Source organism: Symphalangus syndactylus, chromosome 6 (assembly GCF_028878055.3).
Source record: "Symphalangus syndactylus isolate Jambi chromosome 6, NHGRI_mSymSyn1-v2.1_pri, whole genome shotgun sequence".
NCBI classification, from domain to species: domain Eukaryota; kingdom Metazoa; phylum Chordata; class Mammalia; order Primates; family Hylobatidae; genus Symphalangus; species Symphalangus syndactylus.
Window position 1 is genome coordinate 123,571,533 of NC_072428.2, and position 17,130 is coordinate 123,588,662.

Sequence of the window (17,130 nt, forward strand, 5' to 3'; positions counted from 1 at the left end):
TCTGTATTATGTGTTACCGTTGCCAGTCTGTTTACCTATATTATTAATATCGGCCTATTTTATAGAGGAACAGTGTCCTGTTTTCTCTACCAAACAATGGTAACTTATGTTTCTCCCTGGATTTTATTATGCATATATAAGTTGGTTTCCAAACTCAAGAACAATAGTTTTGTCTTGTTGGAAAGCTTTTTTATTCCTTTGGTTTATCTTGTAATAGCTTTGCTTGTAATTTTGTGTGTGCTCTTTTTTATACCCTTTTTATACATCATGATGTGAACTTCATGAGGTCATGGATTATGGCTATTGCTTATGTTTATTTCACCATGAACCCACTCCTAGTCACAAAGATGCTGATTATAGATTACTAACTATGGGTTATTGAATGAAATGAAATAATTGTGTTTCCCTATTAAAGCAATTCTGAAGGAAATATACTTTTGAAAACCATTGATTATAGTGATTTGCTTAAAGTTCAGATACTTGTTTTGAGTTAAATAATTGAGAAAAGTTTTAGACTAAAATTGCACAGACCTGTCATGAATTTTGCCCATTTTTTTCCTTTGCGTTGGAGAATTTTTGTGACAATCATGGCAGGATCTAAGATGCTTCTTAGAAAAGAAAGAGTATCAAATAATCATAACTAGATCATGTAAAACTGTCAGCTGCAAATGATACCAGTTATTTATTTCTAAAGCTTTACTAATATCCCAAAGCAAAACATACAGTTCATTCTCATTTAGAATCTACTAGAATTATCATCTATATCAACGATTATAATTGGACTATCTACTTGAAAAAGGTGCTACTATGCCATTTTATGCAGTATCAGAAAAATGTAAATAAAACTAATGGACAGAATATATTGTAAAGGAAATTTTATAATCTAAGAAATCAAAATTCACAGATCAGAGATTTCTCATGAGCACATCTGGTTGCCTTATTTTATTGGCAAGAAATAGAAGTCCCAGATAGGTTCAGTAGCTTACTTAACACCATATACTTCATGTCAAAGTTAGACAGAGAACTTTGTTTTCCTAATATCTGATTTTGTTATTTATAAATTGCATTGTATTATGTATCATTATATTTCACTATATCAAGTTAACCGATAACATTTAAGGCAAAAGCTGTATCCTGCTCTATATTAATTATTTGTGGATTATTTATAGTGATTGCCTTAGGATTACAAGAAAATGGACTAAAACCATAAAAACGGTATATCTGAGTAGAATCCAAAGACACTTGCACTGGAAAAACTGAATGGTGAGGTGAAGTTATTGGTAGACTGTTCCATAAAGAGAGGGTTGCGTGAAGACTTCTCTTTCCAGCACAACTAGTACCTTCATTGATCATTTCATGAAAAAACTAAAAATGCCAGATAAAACATTCAAAAATGTGTTAAATTGCTGCGATGAACTTGCAAGAAAGATAGGATTTGCATAAGCAAAATAACACAAACGAACTGCATAGAGATATTAGACAAAGTACTGCTAAAGCCAGTTTTCACCCTAAGGGTATTACCAAACCCAAGTGAACTGGCATGGCACAGGAGAAACAGAACAAAGCCCAGGACCTGTGCAACCTGGGGAGTCTGACAGAGGCATCCCCATCTTCTACATAAAGCATATGGAGCATCTAAATGTATCATCTGTTTTCCATAATACCCCACCTCCTATAAGAGACTAAAAGAAAGTTGGTCACCTTGACACAGGCTGAGGGGAGAAAAAAATCCCTAAAGAATTCTTAACTAGATGTCTTGTTAAAATATACATCCTCTGGGTAGCGTGAGGAAAGTTTAAAGTGAGAATTGAGTTAAAAATGGGTTCCAGGTTGGTAGTGCCCTTAAGTGGACTAGCAGAACTGTTGCTAATGTTTGGGATAGGACCTACTTTCAAACTGGGCCTTAAAGAATTGCTGTAGATAAAGATCTAAGGAAGATGAGAGTATAAAACATACAAACATACACACACATGATACACAGGAAAAAGTTAATCAGGATTCAGTAGAGGTGAAAGGAGAAGAACCAGATCAGCAAAGACTTCCAATATTGTAATCATCAGACACATGATACAGGCTTATTTTGTAATATGATTTTAATTAATAACCTTTCACCTTAATGACTCCTGCCTTTTATATCTTTTTCTTGCTTTATTGCAGTGTTTATTTTTAATGGCTGTATAATATTCTAGTTATATATATATGTGTGTGTATATATCTATATTTATGTTTATTTAATCTAGTTCCTGTTTTGCATTTTGAGAGTTTTGTTTTTTTAAAGTTCAATATACCATTCTGTGAGGAACATCTTTGTTGCCAAATCTTAATTTCACCCATGATATTATTTTTTGTTGAGGTTGGGAGTAAATTCCTAGAACTGGAGTTTTGAGATCAAATAGTATTCAAAATGTTAACACTTTGTGCATGTGCTTTATAACAATCAAGACCAATCAAATGGAAAATAAAAATTTTGGGTTTACATGTAAGTGTGCTAGACAAATGTGGAGCAAATAAGATTGGAAAAATTCACTACTTTTTGCTTTGGTGGATGGTCGACATTGAATTTACTGAATTCAGTGAAGGACAGAGGTCAGTACTTCAAACATAGAACACTTACCTTTTTTCTATTGGTTGGTGTCATTATTTTGATTGTAGATATGTAGGAGTGCTGTATTTCCTTTTGTTATCAATATAGGGCTCCATCAGAGCAAAAATTTAAAGAGTATTCTACCTTGGAGATCTGGGAAGTAGTCTGAGTCTGGATAGACTATAAAATGATGATTATTTTTGTCAATTATTTGTTGAACATAGTAAATGTACAACAAGTAATATTATATATCATAATGTGTAACATTCTGTATGTGAAAACAGGAAAAATGCCTCTAGCTATTATAATTTTGAGTATTGATCTTGTCATGACTCATATTTCGCTGGCTTGGAAGACTGATTTTGATTTTGTTAGAATATTACAAAAATTGCTTCCTAGAGTGTCTGGAAAGTTGACTGTTGCCAGTTAAGCCTAAACAGCAACTATAGGTTTGCTGGTAAAGTTATTTAAAACCACCTGTGCCTCAGTAATCCAGATGCTTCTAATGAGCCATGAAATAATGCTGTTTCTGTTTAGATGCCAGCTCTGATTATCTTTATCAGTAAGCTAAATGGCACCATGTTTTGCAACCTGTATTTTGACTCTGATTTGGTATTTACAGAGCACTCTATCTCTCCAACTTCTCTTAAGTTGTGCTTGTTATGCCAATCCCTTCAAAATAATTTCTTGCCAAATTTGGGAGTACTTAGATTTAAGCACACCTCTGTGCGTGAAGACAATGACAGCATTTAAGCAACACTATTTCTTCTATATGAACTAGTACTAATCATTTCCAGTGGCCTAAGCTCTTTTGTGGACCCTTTCACAGACAAAATAAGATTGATAGGCTCAACATGTTTTCAGTTTGAGGTTTATTCACATCATAAATCTACTGCTCAACTGGCAAGCCGTCATCAGAGGATTCTCAGCTAGCCAACCATACGCTTTAGGTCTGCAGTGAGATGGGCTCACCTGATGAGAGAACTTCATGGCATTCTGTTGTCTTTCATGTCACTCTTGCTGTAACAGGAATTACAGAGCAAACTGTAAAGTCTTCTGCAATCTGAAACTTGAGTGAGAAGAGAAACCTTATTGTCTGTTTTAATTGTGAGGGATAAAACAGAATAGATACTTAGTTCAAAGAATGCAGATAGCACAGATACTTTCCTAGTTGGCCCAGTTCCCCAGTGCTTCTGCTCTAGCCATCATCTGTTACGTCTGGTAATGCCTTCTCAATGATTCTTTGACATACACAAGCCCCTACAAGAGCCAGGTGAGAGAGCCTAGAGAAGAAAATATTAATACTTTCTTTCTCTGGATGCTGCCTGCCTTCTCTGTCTCCCCATTTTCTATGTGTATGTTATTTTGTTTTTTTGTTGTTGTTTGTTTGTTTTGAGACAGAGTCTCCCTCTGTTACCCAGGCTGGAGTGCAGTGGCCCAATCTTGGCTCACTGCAACTTCCACCTCCCAAGTTCAAGCAATTCTCGTGCCTCAGCCTCCCACGTAGCTGGGACCACAAGCGTGCATCACCACATCTGGCTAATTTTTTTGTATTTTTAATAGAGACCAAGTTTCACCATTTTGGCCAGGCTGGTTTCGAACTCCTGGCCTCAAGTGATCCACCCACCTCAGCCTCCCAAAGTGCTGGAATTACAGGCGTGAGCCACCTGGCCCAGCCATTTTCTGTTAACCAACTAGTTACTTAAAAACAAAAAACCTAGCATTAGGGTCCAGCCTCTTTGAAAAGCAATCTGGCAGTTTCAGAAGATGTTTAACACAGAGTTACCATATGACTTAGCAATTTCAGTTCTAGATATAGTATATACTGAGGAGAATTGAAACATACATCCACACAAAATTTGTACCTGGATGTTTCTAGCAGCATTATTTAATCCAAACAGTAGAGATGCCCAAATGTTCATCTGCTGATGAATGGATAAATTAAATATGGTATATACATGCATTGGAATATTATTCTTCCATAAAAGGAAATGAAGTACTGATTCCTGCTACACCACGGATGAACCTTGAAAACATTATGCTTAGTGAAAAAAAAAAAAAAAGAAATGTACTTAGAAGTAGGGTTCCCCAGCTCACACACATGAGAATCTCTGAGCTAGATATACTCAAATAGCCACTAAAACATATTTAATAGATTCAAGATAATTAAATCTGGACAATCAGTTAAAGAGTTAAATCTGGACAATCAGTTAAAGAGCATAACTCAAAGAGAAGAATTACTGCAATCTTCCAAAGTAACCTTAAAATAAAATGAGTTGTAGGATAATGTCATGAAGATAGGAATGCTCCTCAATGGTTGTCAATTAAAACTCTCTTGTGCCTCGTTGATCAACCATTTAAAAATATGCATGGAGTCATTGTGGATCCTTTGGTAATTGGCTCACATCTTACATTTTGCTCTTCCTAGAACATGCCATTTTCAGACTATTATAGAAACATTGGGCACTGCTGCTAATGGATCCTCCTTTGACTTATGCTCGTGGAAGAGCTCCAGGTGAACACATTTCACTGATGGCTCAGGATGAGCTATTATTAACCTTCAAATTTGTTGCTTCATTTTTGTTTCTTCCCTTGTTATCTTGTCCTTCCACTCCTCTTTTAATTTATTGTAAGGAGATAATTGAGAAAACTACTTTTTTTCTCTTGTTTTGTTTTCTAAACCAAGAGACTACCTCAAGACAAATAGTAGATTATTGTAGAATTCATTGTTATTTAGGAGCTAGAATGTACTCAGTTTTTGAACTACAAAAAAATATGATTTTTATTTCTTTATGAGAATCATTTTGTGGTCATTAGCCAAAAATCTAGGAGCGAGTCTTACCTGAAGCAAAACTCCGATTAGTTATTTCCATTCCAGCAGTCTACTGACATGGACATTTCCAACACACGTAAGATACCGCACATACACATGACATGCTGTTCTTTTTACTTCAAAACATATGAGAGATGTCCTTCTCACAATAATCCATCATTATGTAGTCCTAAATTTAGATTCTCTTTCTTGACATTATGCCTATACCTGTGAATGACTCTAGGGAGGACCAAAAGGATCCTTCCTTTCTCCTCTGGGTTGAGATCCTTGGAATTTCCCTTATTTCCTTCATTTCTCTGGAGCCTTATGGCCACCTTTTTAAGACCCTACCTCTTAATACTGTTGCATGGCAAATTAAATTTCAATGTGAGTTTTGAAGGGGACATTCAAACCATAGCTTTTATCTGTGTCGTGAGGAAACTGCAAGACATTGTTTGGGTCTCGGATGATTAGAAATGTGGAAATGATCTGTGGTAACAGTAACAGAAGCAAGAAAGCTCTGTTGACTATTTTTCTTTTGTCTGTCTGTCTGTCTATCCGTCCATCCAATAAAGATAGGGTCTCTGTTGCCCAGCCTGGGGGGCAGTGGCACAATCATGGTTCACGGCAACTTTGCACTCCTGGACTCAAGCTATCTTCCTGCCTCAGCTTCCCAAGTACCTGGAACTACAGTCGCACCTCACCGTGCTGGGCTAATTTTTTAATTTTGTGTAGAGATAGGGTCTTGTTACATTGCCCAGGCTGGTGTCTAACTCCTGGCCTCAAGTGATCCTCCCATCTCGGCCTCCCATAGCAGTGGAATTAAGGGCATGAACCATCACATCTGGCTGATTTTTTTTCTCCTTTTGAAGGAGAAACAGAATAGATGGATTTCTGTCAGTGTTTCTGGGATGACAGGCAAACTCTCCACAGTTCTTTTCTTGAAGGTTGCAAACTTTTTTTTTTGTTCTTCCCTTCATGTTTTTGACATCCAGGGAGCTCTCACCAGCAACTTGAAGGTGAGGATGGGATAGTATCATCATAGCTGCTACTCGTCAGGAGAGACAGGAACATGTAGAGCTCTAGTTCTTGCTGCTGGGACTGTATTAGAGAGGAGAGTATTTCTAGCTTCAGTTAGACCACTAAATGTGTTTTCCCCCCAAACATTGCATACATGATCATTATATTTATATATATAGGACATAACCTATATATTGTTTCTCTTAAGCTTCACCTACATTTATAATGAGGCTTTTTGTGTTTTTGGGTTGAATAACCAGCTGCTTTATTTAGTGTTAATTCCATGGAAAACTTGTGTGTGTCAAACTCCATCACAATATCAGGGTTCAGTACTCCCTGTTTTAGACTTTTCCCGCACTACTGTCATCTGGATCATTTTATTCAACCTGCGAATTCCTTGGAAACATAAAATGATATTAAGCACATTGTAGGATATATAGTTGAAAAAACTGTTCTTGGAGAAACAGTCGGAAGTTTGAATAATGAACCTACTCTGTATGTGACCTTGAGCAAGACACTTCATGTCCCTTAATGCCCTGCCATGAGCCTCCATTTTTTCATCTCTATGGTACATAATAATATGACAGGAATATTATTAGGATGAAGTGAGTATTTTTATGTAAAGGATTTAGCACAGTGCCAGTTTCTTAGTAGATGTTTAGCAAATCAGAATCAGCCCCTTTCCCTTCTTTTACCTTTTTCTGCATATCCAGGATAATACTTGGCACCTGTCTTAACCTAAAGTACAATACGAGAGCTACACAAGAATAAAATGTAATTGAGCACAATATTGGCAAGACGTTTACTTGTCTTATGATGAGAATAATGAATTTATTTCTATTTGGGAGATTATCTTTTATAATTAATACTGTAATCAATATACTTTTTCAGCCCTTTCTTGAAACATGGATTTCTCACTGAGCAAACTTTATGTAAAAACATAATTACTATTTGCTCCTAGTTGGTTTGTAGGTAGAATTAACTTGGTCTAAAAAAGACATTCTTTCTCGTTTTTTGTTTGTGCATATGTTCATTCAACAAATATGTACTGTGTGCTTATTCCATGGTAGAAACTATCTTAGGCACAATACAATTATGAACAAAATAGTATTGTTGTTATTAATAATAATGACACACTACCTAAGAGTTGAGTGCAAAAGATAATTCTTTCCATGAAGGGGCTTGTTGCCTGGATTTTCTTCCTGTGTCCAGCAGCAGCTCACCCTTGGGTAATACAGTACCATCACTAATTCTGATTTACTTGACTTAGCTGTGATAGTAAATCATTTGAGGGTAAGGATAAGTATTTTACCTTTGTTTCTTCTTGATATAGCAACAAACCCCAAGGTCACATACTTATAACAAGGTTACCTTTGTGACAAGTTTAGTGGTGCTGGTAGGAGCAGCAACAGCATTAAGCTATAATGGTCACAGGTGCTTTAAGAATAAGCACTTGCTAAGGAATGTAATCTAAAAGAACCCCTCTGGCAGGGTGACAGCTGTGAATTCAGGGAATTCTTGAACCATTCAGCTGGCTCTTAGAGCCAATTAAAGACCCCATTTATTGATGCAGTCAGGAATTCCATATTTATTATACTGTATACTATTTCATAATCCTTAGAAAGTAGTTATGAAGCAAAATATTTGCTATAGAAGAATTCACCTTCACTGTGGTTCTTTTCTATGTGGAAAGGCCAATTTAAAAATCAGGACACATTAAAAATGTCAGATGGGGCATGCGGCTTCCTGTGGCTCAAAAAGTCATGATCAATTTTATGCTATTTTCATTTGAACACTTGGTACAAGATGGTTATAATTTCAACATCTATACATTTAATATTGATTATTTTTAATTGAAAAATAAAGAGTAGGGCTGGGCACTCACTACTACTTTGGGAGGCCAAGGTGGAGGATTGCTTGAGTTTAGGAGTTCAGGACCATCCTGGGCAACATAGTGAGACCCTGTTTCTACAAAAAATAAAAGATGAACCAGGTATGGTGATGTGCACCTGTAGTCTCAGTTACTCAGGAGCTTGAGGTGGGAGGATCCTTTGAGCCTAGAAGGTTGAGGCTGCAGTGAGCTGTGATCACACCACTGCACTCCAGCCTGGGCAACAGAGTGAGAATGCATTTCTCTCTCTCTTTTTTTTTCTTTTCTTTTTGAGACAGAGTCTCGCTCTGTCGGCCAGGCTGGAGTGCAGTGGCATGATCTCGGCTCACTGCAACCTCTGCCTCCCAGGCTCAAGCAATTCTCCTGCCTCAGCCTCTTGAGTAGCTGGGATTATAGGCATGTACCACCACGCCTGGCTAATTTTTGTATTTTTAGTACTGACGGGGTTTAACCATGTTGGCCAGGCTGGTCTTGAACTCCTGACCTCAGGTAATTTGCCCACCTCCACCTCCCAAAGTGCTGGGATTACAGGTGTGAGCCACCGCGCCCAGCCTTACCTCATCTCTTAAAAAAAAAAAAAAAAAAAAAAAGACTGGGGGAACGATGGCTAACACTATCTGATGTTTTTATAAATTAAAAAAAAGTAAAAATTAAGACTAGAGAAAGCCTTTTTTCTTTCTGTCCTGCTAAGTGTTCCCAGCAAATTTCTAAATCTTTTACTACAGTAATATTTCCACAAAAATAAGGCAAGCATGTTTTACACATTTGTTGTAAAGTTAGTCTCATTAATGATATTGACTAGTATTGTGTTGCCTAAAGTAACAAGAACAACATTTTTTGAATTTGGACTTTCTTTCTCCGTAGTTTGTGAAATCAGTTAGATCCTTCTGTGTTTGGCAATTCTAATGGAAAAGGAGAAGAGCATACTAGGCACAGAACACTGTACTGAATGCCCTTATCTACGTTACTTCCCTTAAACATCACCACACGTCTTTGAAAGAGTTTATTGCAATCTTTATTTTATAAATGGGAAGGCTGAGGCTCAGAGAATTTAAATAATTTTATCACACTTATGCTAATAATGAATAGTGGTCTGATGTTGGACACAAGATCGTTTTGATTCTTCCCTCTGTTCCATAGTCATTTCAGTGAGAATCCTGTTTCCATTTCTTTCTGAGGCTTTGGTTTCTGTTTGTGTTTTATTAATATGACAATATGTATTATAAACCACATTAAACTCTAGTTGGGTAGAATCAAGGAATAAATAAATGTGGAATCTTATTACTTAAAAGTAAATGAATTCTAAAAGAAGAGACCAGCCTGTGAACACTAAGATGTTGTCATTCCGGCAGTTATCAGGTGGCCTTGGTGCCTGTTGCCAGCTGTCTGGGACAGTGTGTCAAATCATCGTCCTCATTGTTAAAAATAGGAAATATCTGGGGCCTTTCTTCTCCTTTTGCATAGTATATTCTACTTATAATGCTATTGTCAGTTTCCCTTGCATTCCAGCCATCCATCATCATTCGACATTTTCTCTGGTGCCTATCACCTGGCCTCTCACAGCTGCAATTAGACTGTAAATATACTGAAGGGAGGGGAGTACTCTGACCTGTCCAGTGCTCTAACCAGGATTGAACAACATATTCCTTACGAAGGCTCCTGGCCCGGCACGGTGGCTCACACCTGTAATCCCAGCACTTTGGGAGGCTGAGGCAGGTGGATCACTTGAGGTCAGGAGTTTGAGACTAGCCTGGCCAACATGGTGAAACCCTCTCTCTACTAAAAATACAAAAATTAGCCAGGCATGTTGGTGCGTGCCTGTAATCCCAGCTACTCAGGAGGCTGAGGCAGGAGAATCTCTTGAACCTGGGAGGCAGAGGTTGCAGTGAACTGAGATCTCACCAATGTACACCAGCCTGGGGAACAGAGCGAGACTCCATCTCCAAAAAAAAAAAGTTCCTGACAGTAGGTCCCAGGTTATTTGATCATGAGAAGGCACGTGAGGAAAAGTGAGTTTTGTTCCTCACCCAGAATACTGAAATGCTGAAGTAGATTTCAGGGGGTCAGATTTTTGGCCATGACCTTTACTTTTGTTTCTGAAAGCTTTATTTTCAAGAATATTTTCACTGGGTTGGCTCTGTTTATTGGTAGTGTAGTAAGAAACATTTGACTTCTCATCTTCAAGAGGAAATCGTGACAAATTCAGTATAGATGGCACTTGGTAATGAAACTAGAAGAGTATGTGAGGTTCCTGTAGGTGGAATTCTGGTTAGGGGTTGGGGTAGGGAGGAGAGTCTCTGTTTTTTCATATTTCTGTCCGAACTTTACTTTTTATTTAGCTTAACTGCACTATTTGAATCAGTAATCATCCTTCTGTCGCTAGCAGGGGTTTAGAACGAATGAAAGTACTATTTAGTTTCTAATCTCATACCCTGTCATTGTGCCTATATTTTCACAGCCAAATCTTCCTCTCACTGGCATTTCTAGTGACTCCGATGCTTTATTTTTGGTATTGTAGCTTATCTTTTGTTATCTTCGTTCTCTGTAATATGGTCATCAACAAATGTTTATTAAGCACAGCTAATCCCTGTACAGCTTTGACGATACAGGGAGATTTGCTTACCTGTATTAGTTTTTGACAGTTGCTTACATTGATTCGGGTTTTGACAGTTTACATTTATTAGGCTTTCACACATACTGTCTCATCTAATTGCTATAACATTTTAGCAAGTTAGGTCTTTTTTCCTTTCATTCAGCAAATGTATTCTTGTATAATCACTTTCCAGGAAGTTACATTCCAGGTGGGAAAAAGCGACATAAGGAAGAAAACGCATAGTAACAGAAGTGACTTGTGTTAAGGTTCATATGGGTTATTTTATACAGTCACTGTTAATGGAATTGTGGACTTTGAGAGGGGGGCATTTGACAGTTTGGGGATAGATGTGGGACCTAAAGAAGTGGTACAAGGGGAGAGGGACCTCCAGATGGTAGCGCAGTGTGGCGAAGGCGTAGAGGTGCGCATGCATATGGCGCGTTTACTATACATGAAGGTTTTCATTTGACTGGAGCAAGGTTGGTCAGGTCTGAATTTAATTATTGAGTACCTAATATCATAGCACTTCAGAATATTTAGAAAGCCTAATAAATGTAAACCATTGGAAATCATCTAGTCTATCTCATAAAGGTTATCAAAAGACATGTTCATATTGAGTCGATTACATTAATTTTATGTAGACTTATTTATCTGTTCCTGAAGTGTAGAATATATCCTGGTTTCTTCTGTACACATCTCCTTCGTGAATCAATTCTGACTAGATTTTATAATCTTAAAAGGAAATATGTTGTTAAAGAAGTTATATTTATTTATCATTTTTGTAACTGTACCATGTGACCTTTCAAGGAGGATTTTATTAAAGGTGTAGTGTTTATGTCAGTCTTCATGCTTTCCTTAACTCAGCAAAACTTAGCAGCACGTTCATATCTCTGATGCAAATATTGTACAAGATGGATTTTTTTTTTTAAATGAGAAAAAACAGTCCATGATTTTTAATTAAGGGTTGAGTATGCCTTTGTATTTTTTGTTATTCTTAAGAAAAAGTATGCTCTGATTAGTTGGTAGAAACAACTGATCCAAATGTCTAGACTCTGATGCCTCTGGAAAGTTCTGATGATCCAGGGTATGGATTTCTGAAGCTTCACATGTTTTTATCAGTCGATTTCCAAGATGCCTAGAGACCATTAAGACAGATAATAAATCAAGGGAGATTTAGCTGTGTTTGGTAACATGCAAAGAACTATAGTCAGAAAGAAAATGTTTAACTTAGAAGAAGGAAACCAAATGTTCTAAGTGTAGATTGCTAGGGTTTTGAGGAAGCCCACTAAATAGTAGCCATCTTTCCTGCTGGGGTTTTGAAACTATTGAGAAATAAGTAAGGTAGATAGTAAGTGAAATGTCACTTTTATATTGATTTATGCCAGATTGAAGGATATAACCCAGTTTGAGAATCAAACAAAGCTTGCTAACTGAACATCACAATTAAACAGATTTACTCACCCATTTAGAAAAGATGTTGGCCCACTTCAGGCCTTCCCTGACAAAGCAGGGCCTTTATAGCTAAACTTACACCAGACACCACTTAACTATCTTCAGGCATTCTAGTTTCTAAGGTGGAATATGGGAGTTGCTAAGCCATGCATGCCCAGCCTTTTCTTTTCAATTTTTATCAGTCAGAGGCATTATATCACTTCCCCTGGAGTGGGTAAAAGGTGGAGAAAGGTCAGAGATTATATTAGTTGAACTTCATTATAGTGGCAAGAAACATAAGTGGGGGTAGAGTGTTTTTCCCAACATCCAAAGTGATACATCTTTTCACATTCCAAACTCTCTGAAATTAGGATGTATCTGAAATCAGTGGCATCTTAATGGCTGCCTACCGGAAACCAGTCATGGTGAATTGTCACCCATGCAGTGTGTGTGAGCTTGGGTTACTCCTTGAACCTGGGGGGTGGTTCATTGTTTCCGTTAATGCAGCAATTAAGGACCTTTAATAAACCCTTCATTGTTTCAGTTAATGCAGCAATTAAGGACCATTTGAGGAAAGAGTATGAGTCCTGGTCGGGATAGGAAAGCCTTCTGTTTAAACCTTCTGATAGCATCAAGAAAGCATCAACTTTAAACTTTGCAGGATGGATATCAGCAGCGTGGAATAAAATATAGGATGCAGCATGGAGCACTCCTTTATGAAACACACACTATTGGTGACACTGGATGACAATGTTTAGAAAACAAGGACATTGAAAACTCTTGAGTCAGAGTGATTCGGAAGAGCTAGACTTCAAATATATTGTTAAGAATACCTTAAGAAACTTATTTTTCTTATATTTCCTTATTGAATGTGCCTGAGAGGTTTATGGTAACCATTTGTTTATGTAAAAAGCCAAAGGAGCTATTCAATAAGGAAAAGGAAACATTCCAAGAAAGCATTATATAGTCTAAATAGCAGGACTTTTTTTTTTCTTAGTGATACGTAAAATAATAGTGTGTCTTATAATCGTTGGGGTCTTAGATTTGATAAAATGTGGTCAGTTGGGCTTATATGAATATCTGCTCCAATCTTTACAACATGCAGCAACTTTGAATGGCAGGCACTTCATCCTTTCTCTGAAAGCTTTATGTGCCATACTGTCCAAGGTGGACACTGGTCATTAGAGATCAAAATTTTCACCTTAACTGAATTGTAGCCTTGCACTGTTCCTTTAAATGTAGCATTTATTCTTACTGTGAGTCAGTAAGAATTCTTACTCAGAATAAAAATTCTTACTCAGAGTAAAAATGCTGTTTTTTGTTTTGTTTTGTTTGTTTGTTTGTTTTGAGACGGAGTCTGGCTGTGTTGCCCAGGCTTTAGTGCAGTGGCGCAATTTTGGTTCACTGCAGCCTCCACCCCCCAGGTTCAAGCAATTCTCCTGCCTCAACCTCCCAAGTAGCTGGGACTACAGGCACATGTGACCACGCTCGGCTAATTTTTTTTTTTTTTTTTTTTAATAGAGACGAGGGTTTCACCATATTGACCAGGCTGGTCTCGAACTCCTGGCCTCAAGTGATCCACCCTCCTCAGCCTCCCAGAGTGGTGGGACCACAGCTGTGAGCCACCGTGCCCGGCCAGAGTGAAAATTCTAATCTATTGTTTATTCAAGTGAGGAAGACCGGATGAAGTCATTCAAAATAATTTTGCACATACCAAAGGTTACTGTTTGCAAAGATGGTCGTAATTATGACAGTATAGGACTCATCTAGATATGCTTGGTTGGTTTATTTATAAAAGTTTCAATGAGCTAAGTCTCTTTTTTTTCTTTCTTCTGAAAGGGGGTCCTGATGACAACTTAATTGAAGGTGGAGGAACAAAATTTGTCTGCAAACCTGGAGCCAGAAACATTACCGTCATATTCCACCCATTACTAAGGTAAGTCAAGTGCTATGATGTACTTACTGAAGATCAATGTTTTCATTATTTATGCTGCTCTACTGAATGCCAGTTGTTGAATCAGCACTGAAACAAGTCATAAAATAAATTTATTCCATTTTTAGGGCCTCACTATTAAAGTTAGTCAGTTTAACAGATTCTCAATCCCACTGAGTAGCTACTTATTTTCAGGAGTAAATACTTTGATTTTCTTTTTTTCACACTCCCTACCTCTGTCCCTCTCCTGCCCTCTTCCCTTCCCTTCCTCACTCTCTCTTTTTTATCTATCTCAGGAGTTGGAAACTATGCTTACTGGAGAAATCTACTCTGCACACATATTTGTAAATACATTTTTATTGACACGCAGACATGCTCATTTGTTTATGTATTGCCCATAGCTGCTTTTGTGCTGCAAGTGCAGACTTTTAATTGCAACAGGACTCATATGGCCCACGAAGCCTGAAATTATTTTCTGGCCCTTTACAGGAAAAAATTGCCAACCCATAATCTGTCCCTCTCATTTACACCAATGTCTGAGATATCCTTTGAGAATTGGCAGGTCTCTGAAATATGATTTATAAAAAACAAAAGACATATACATCAAGTGTATGTTTTTATATATTGAATGATAACGTGATATGACTAGAGTGAAATCTATTCTAATGCTCAGTTCATTGTGATAACATGATTATAGGAAAGTAAGAATCCACGGTGCCTCCATTAAAGAAAAAAATATAAACCCTAAATACTTTTAAAAAGGTACTTTATGAGAGTGGAAAAAAGGGGCAGTTGTTGAGTAGATAAAACGTTTCCGTTTGTGATAAAAAAGTTCTAGAGATCTGTTACATAACCATGTGCGCATATAACACTACTACTGTACAGTACATTTAAAAAAGGTTAATGGTAAATTTAATGTTATGTATTTTTTTTTACCACAATTTTTAAAATGCACCTTTTGGGATCCAGATATATAATATCAATTGTATGTTTTCCCTGTAAAGAACCAGAGTATATATTTGTGGCATTTTCACATAATAGACCAGAAACTCCTGGATTTACTAAATGTTAGGTACTTCAGAATATCACCTTACCTTTCTCAGATCACTTCTATAATATTTGAGGCATTTAGAATAACAGTTAAACAAATGCTGTTGAATTGGCTGGAGATAATATTATGTATATTTTCTCCAAGCATAAACAGTTTATTACTACAATTGTCCTGCCTTCTCATTAACCGAGACTTACTAAATTGATACCATTAGAACTAATTACATTCTAATCTCTTATATAGGTAACCAGTGTTCTAAATTGTACTGGATTAGTTTCCTCGATTGATTTTAAATACAAAAACATAAATATGTAAATTAAATAACAAAAACTTGACTTTCACACAATAAAAAGTTTTTAAAGAAATTTTATTGCCTTTAAGAAGTCCATTTTAGCAGAGATTTGTAGCAAGTAAATTCATTTAAGAACCATGGGATGAAGAAAATTAAGAATATTAAGAGGTTAAGAGAATTAAAACTATTTCTCTGTAGGTTTAGTTGACAAGTACTATATGTATATAATAAGTGAATTATAACTTACAGAAGTTATAGATTAAATAACATTGATTATTTTTATTTGACTTTGGTAATTAGTTTAGTTTTCACTGTCTTCTTCAATTACAATTGATTTCTACTTAGTTAATGTTACTAATTGTTAGGAATTGGAAAATACCTTAATCATGATAGGCATCTTCTAACCTAGGTTTAGTGCCATAATTTACTGCTAAGTTGAAACTCTTGTGCTTACATTTATTCCCAAGTAGAAAAGAAACCCTTTAGAAGCTATTAACTGTGTTGTCAGTAACCACTTTTCAAGAGATTTTTTCCTGTTTTTTCTTTTTAAATGTAAAGTTAGAAGAATGAAATATATATACACACACATATATGTAAATATATATGTTAGCACTTATTTTACACTTAATAAAATGCATTTTTTTGTCGAAAACTCTGGTGGAACTTAATGTATTACAGTTCTTGACAGCTACTTGTTAAGTCTTTATAAATGCTGCTTTGCTAGATAGTTGTTTCAAGGCTTGGTAATACTCCCAGTGGTTTTACTCACTTACTTGGTTTCTACTTTCATTCAGAATTTTAACTTATTATTGATTAAAACTGGAAAAAGTTTGTTGCCTGATATAGTTTATCATTCATTCTTTCTTTGTGTATCTCTTAATGGAAATCCCCAAAATATTGTGTGGTCTGAAAGGTAAGTTCATTCTTTGATAAACAGATGACTACGATAGAGTTTAAATTAGCCCTTGGCCCAAGTTGCAACCTTGTCAAAAACTCCCGATTGGCTTGTGGAACTTGAAATGACTAAGATCTTTTAGTGGTTTTTTACTTTTTTTATTTGAGTTTTTACACTTCAGCATTTCCTGAGTGTTGGATTTATTATTTCTTCTGAAGTTCAGAAGTTTAGTTTTTGTAATTAAACGAACCAGTGTGCATTATCATACTTGTGTATTTTATTAGTACTATTATAATTTAAAATTTTTCTTTTATATTCAACAAATATTTATTGAATACTTATGATGCATATTTTCCTATCTCCAAGTTAGATGTGGTCTCTTGTTCAGATGTAGTTACTCTTATTTTTATGAGACTATGTAAATAAAATTGTGTAGATATGTTTTCTATCCTTTAAAATGGTCATTGCTTTTGTTCTATGCTAGTTTAAGTGAGTATGAGTTAGCGTTCTGTTATTTGAAAGATAATGTAGCCTCATGGGAGAGGCAGTGTGGAAGAATGAAAGGTGGAAAAAATGTACAGGATTGCAAATTTCAAATGAAAAACATGACAAGTGATCTCGTTTCAGG

At 36.3% G+C, this 17,130-nt stretch overlaps 1 protein-coding gene across 4 annotated transcripts in view; it reads left to right on the plus strand.

The window, feature by feature from the left end:
- Positions 1–17,130, plus strand: part of EXOC4 (exocyst complex component 4) — an 830,711-nt gene that overhangs the window by 372,023 nt on the left and 441,558 nt on the right. For all 4 annotated transcript variants that reach the window (XM_055284061.2, XM_063642266.1, XM_063642265.1 and 1 more), the window contains one exon: positions 14,171–14,267. In XM_055284061.2, coding sequence (XP_055140036.1) covers positions 14,171–14,267 — 97 coding nt within the window. The remainder of the gene's footprint in view (positions 1–14,170; positions 14,268–17,130) is intronic.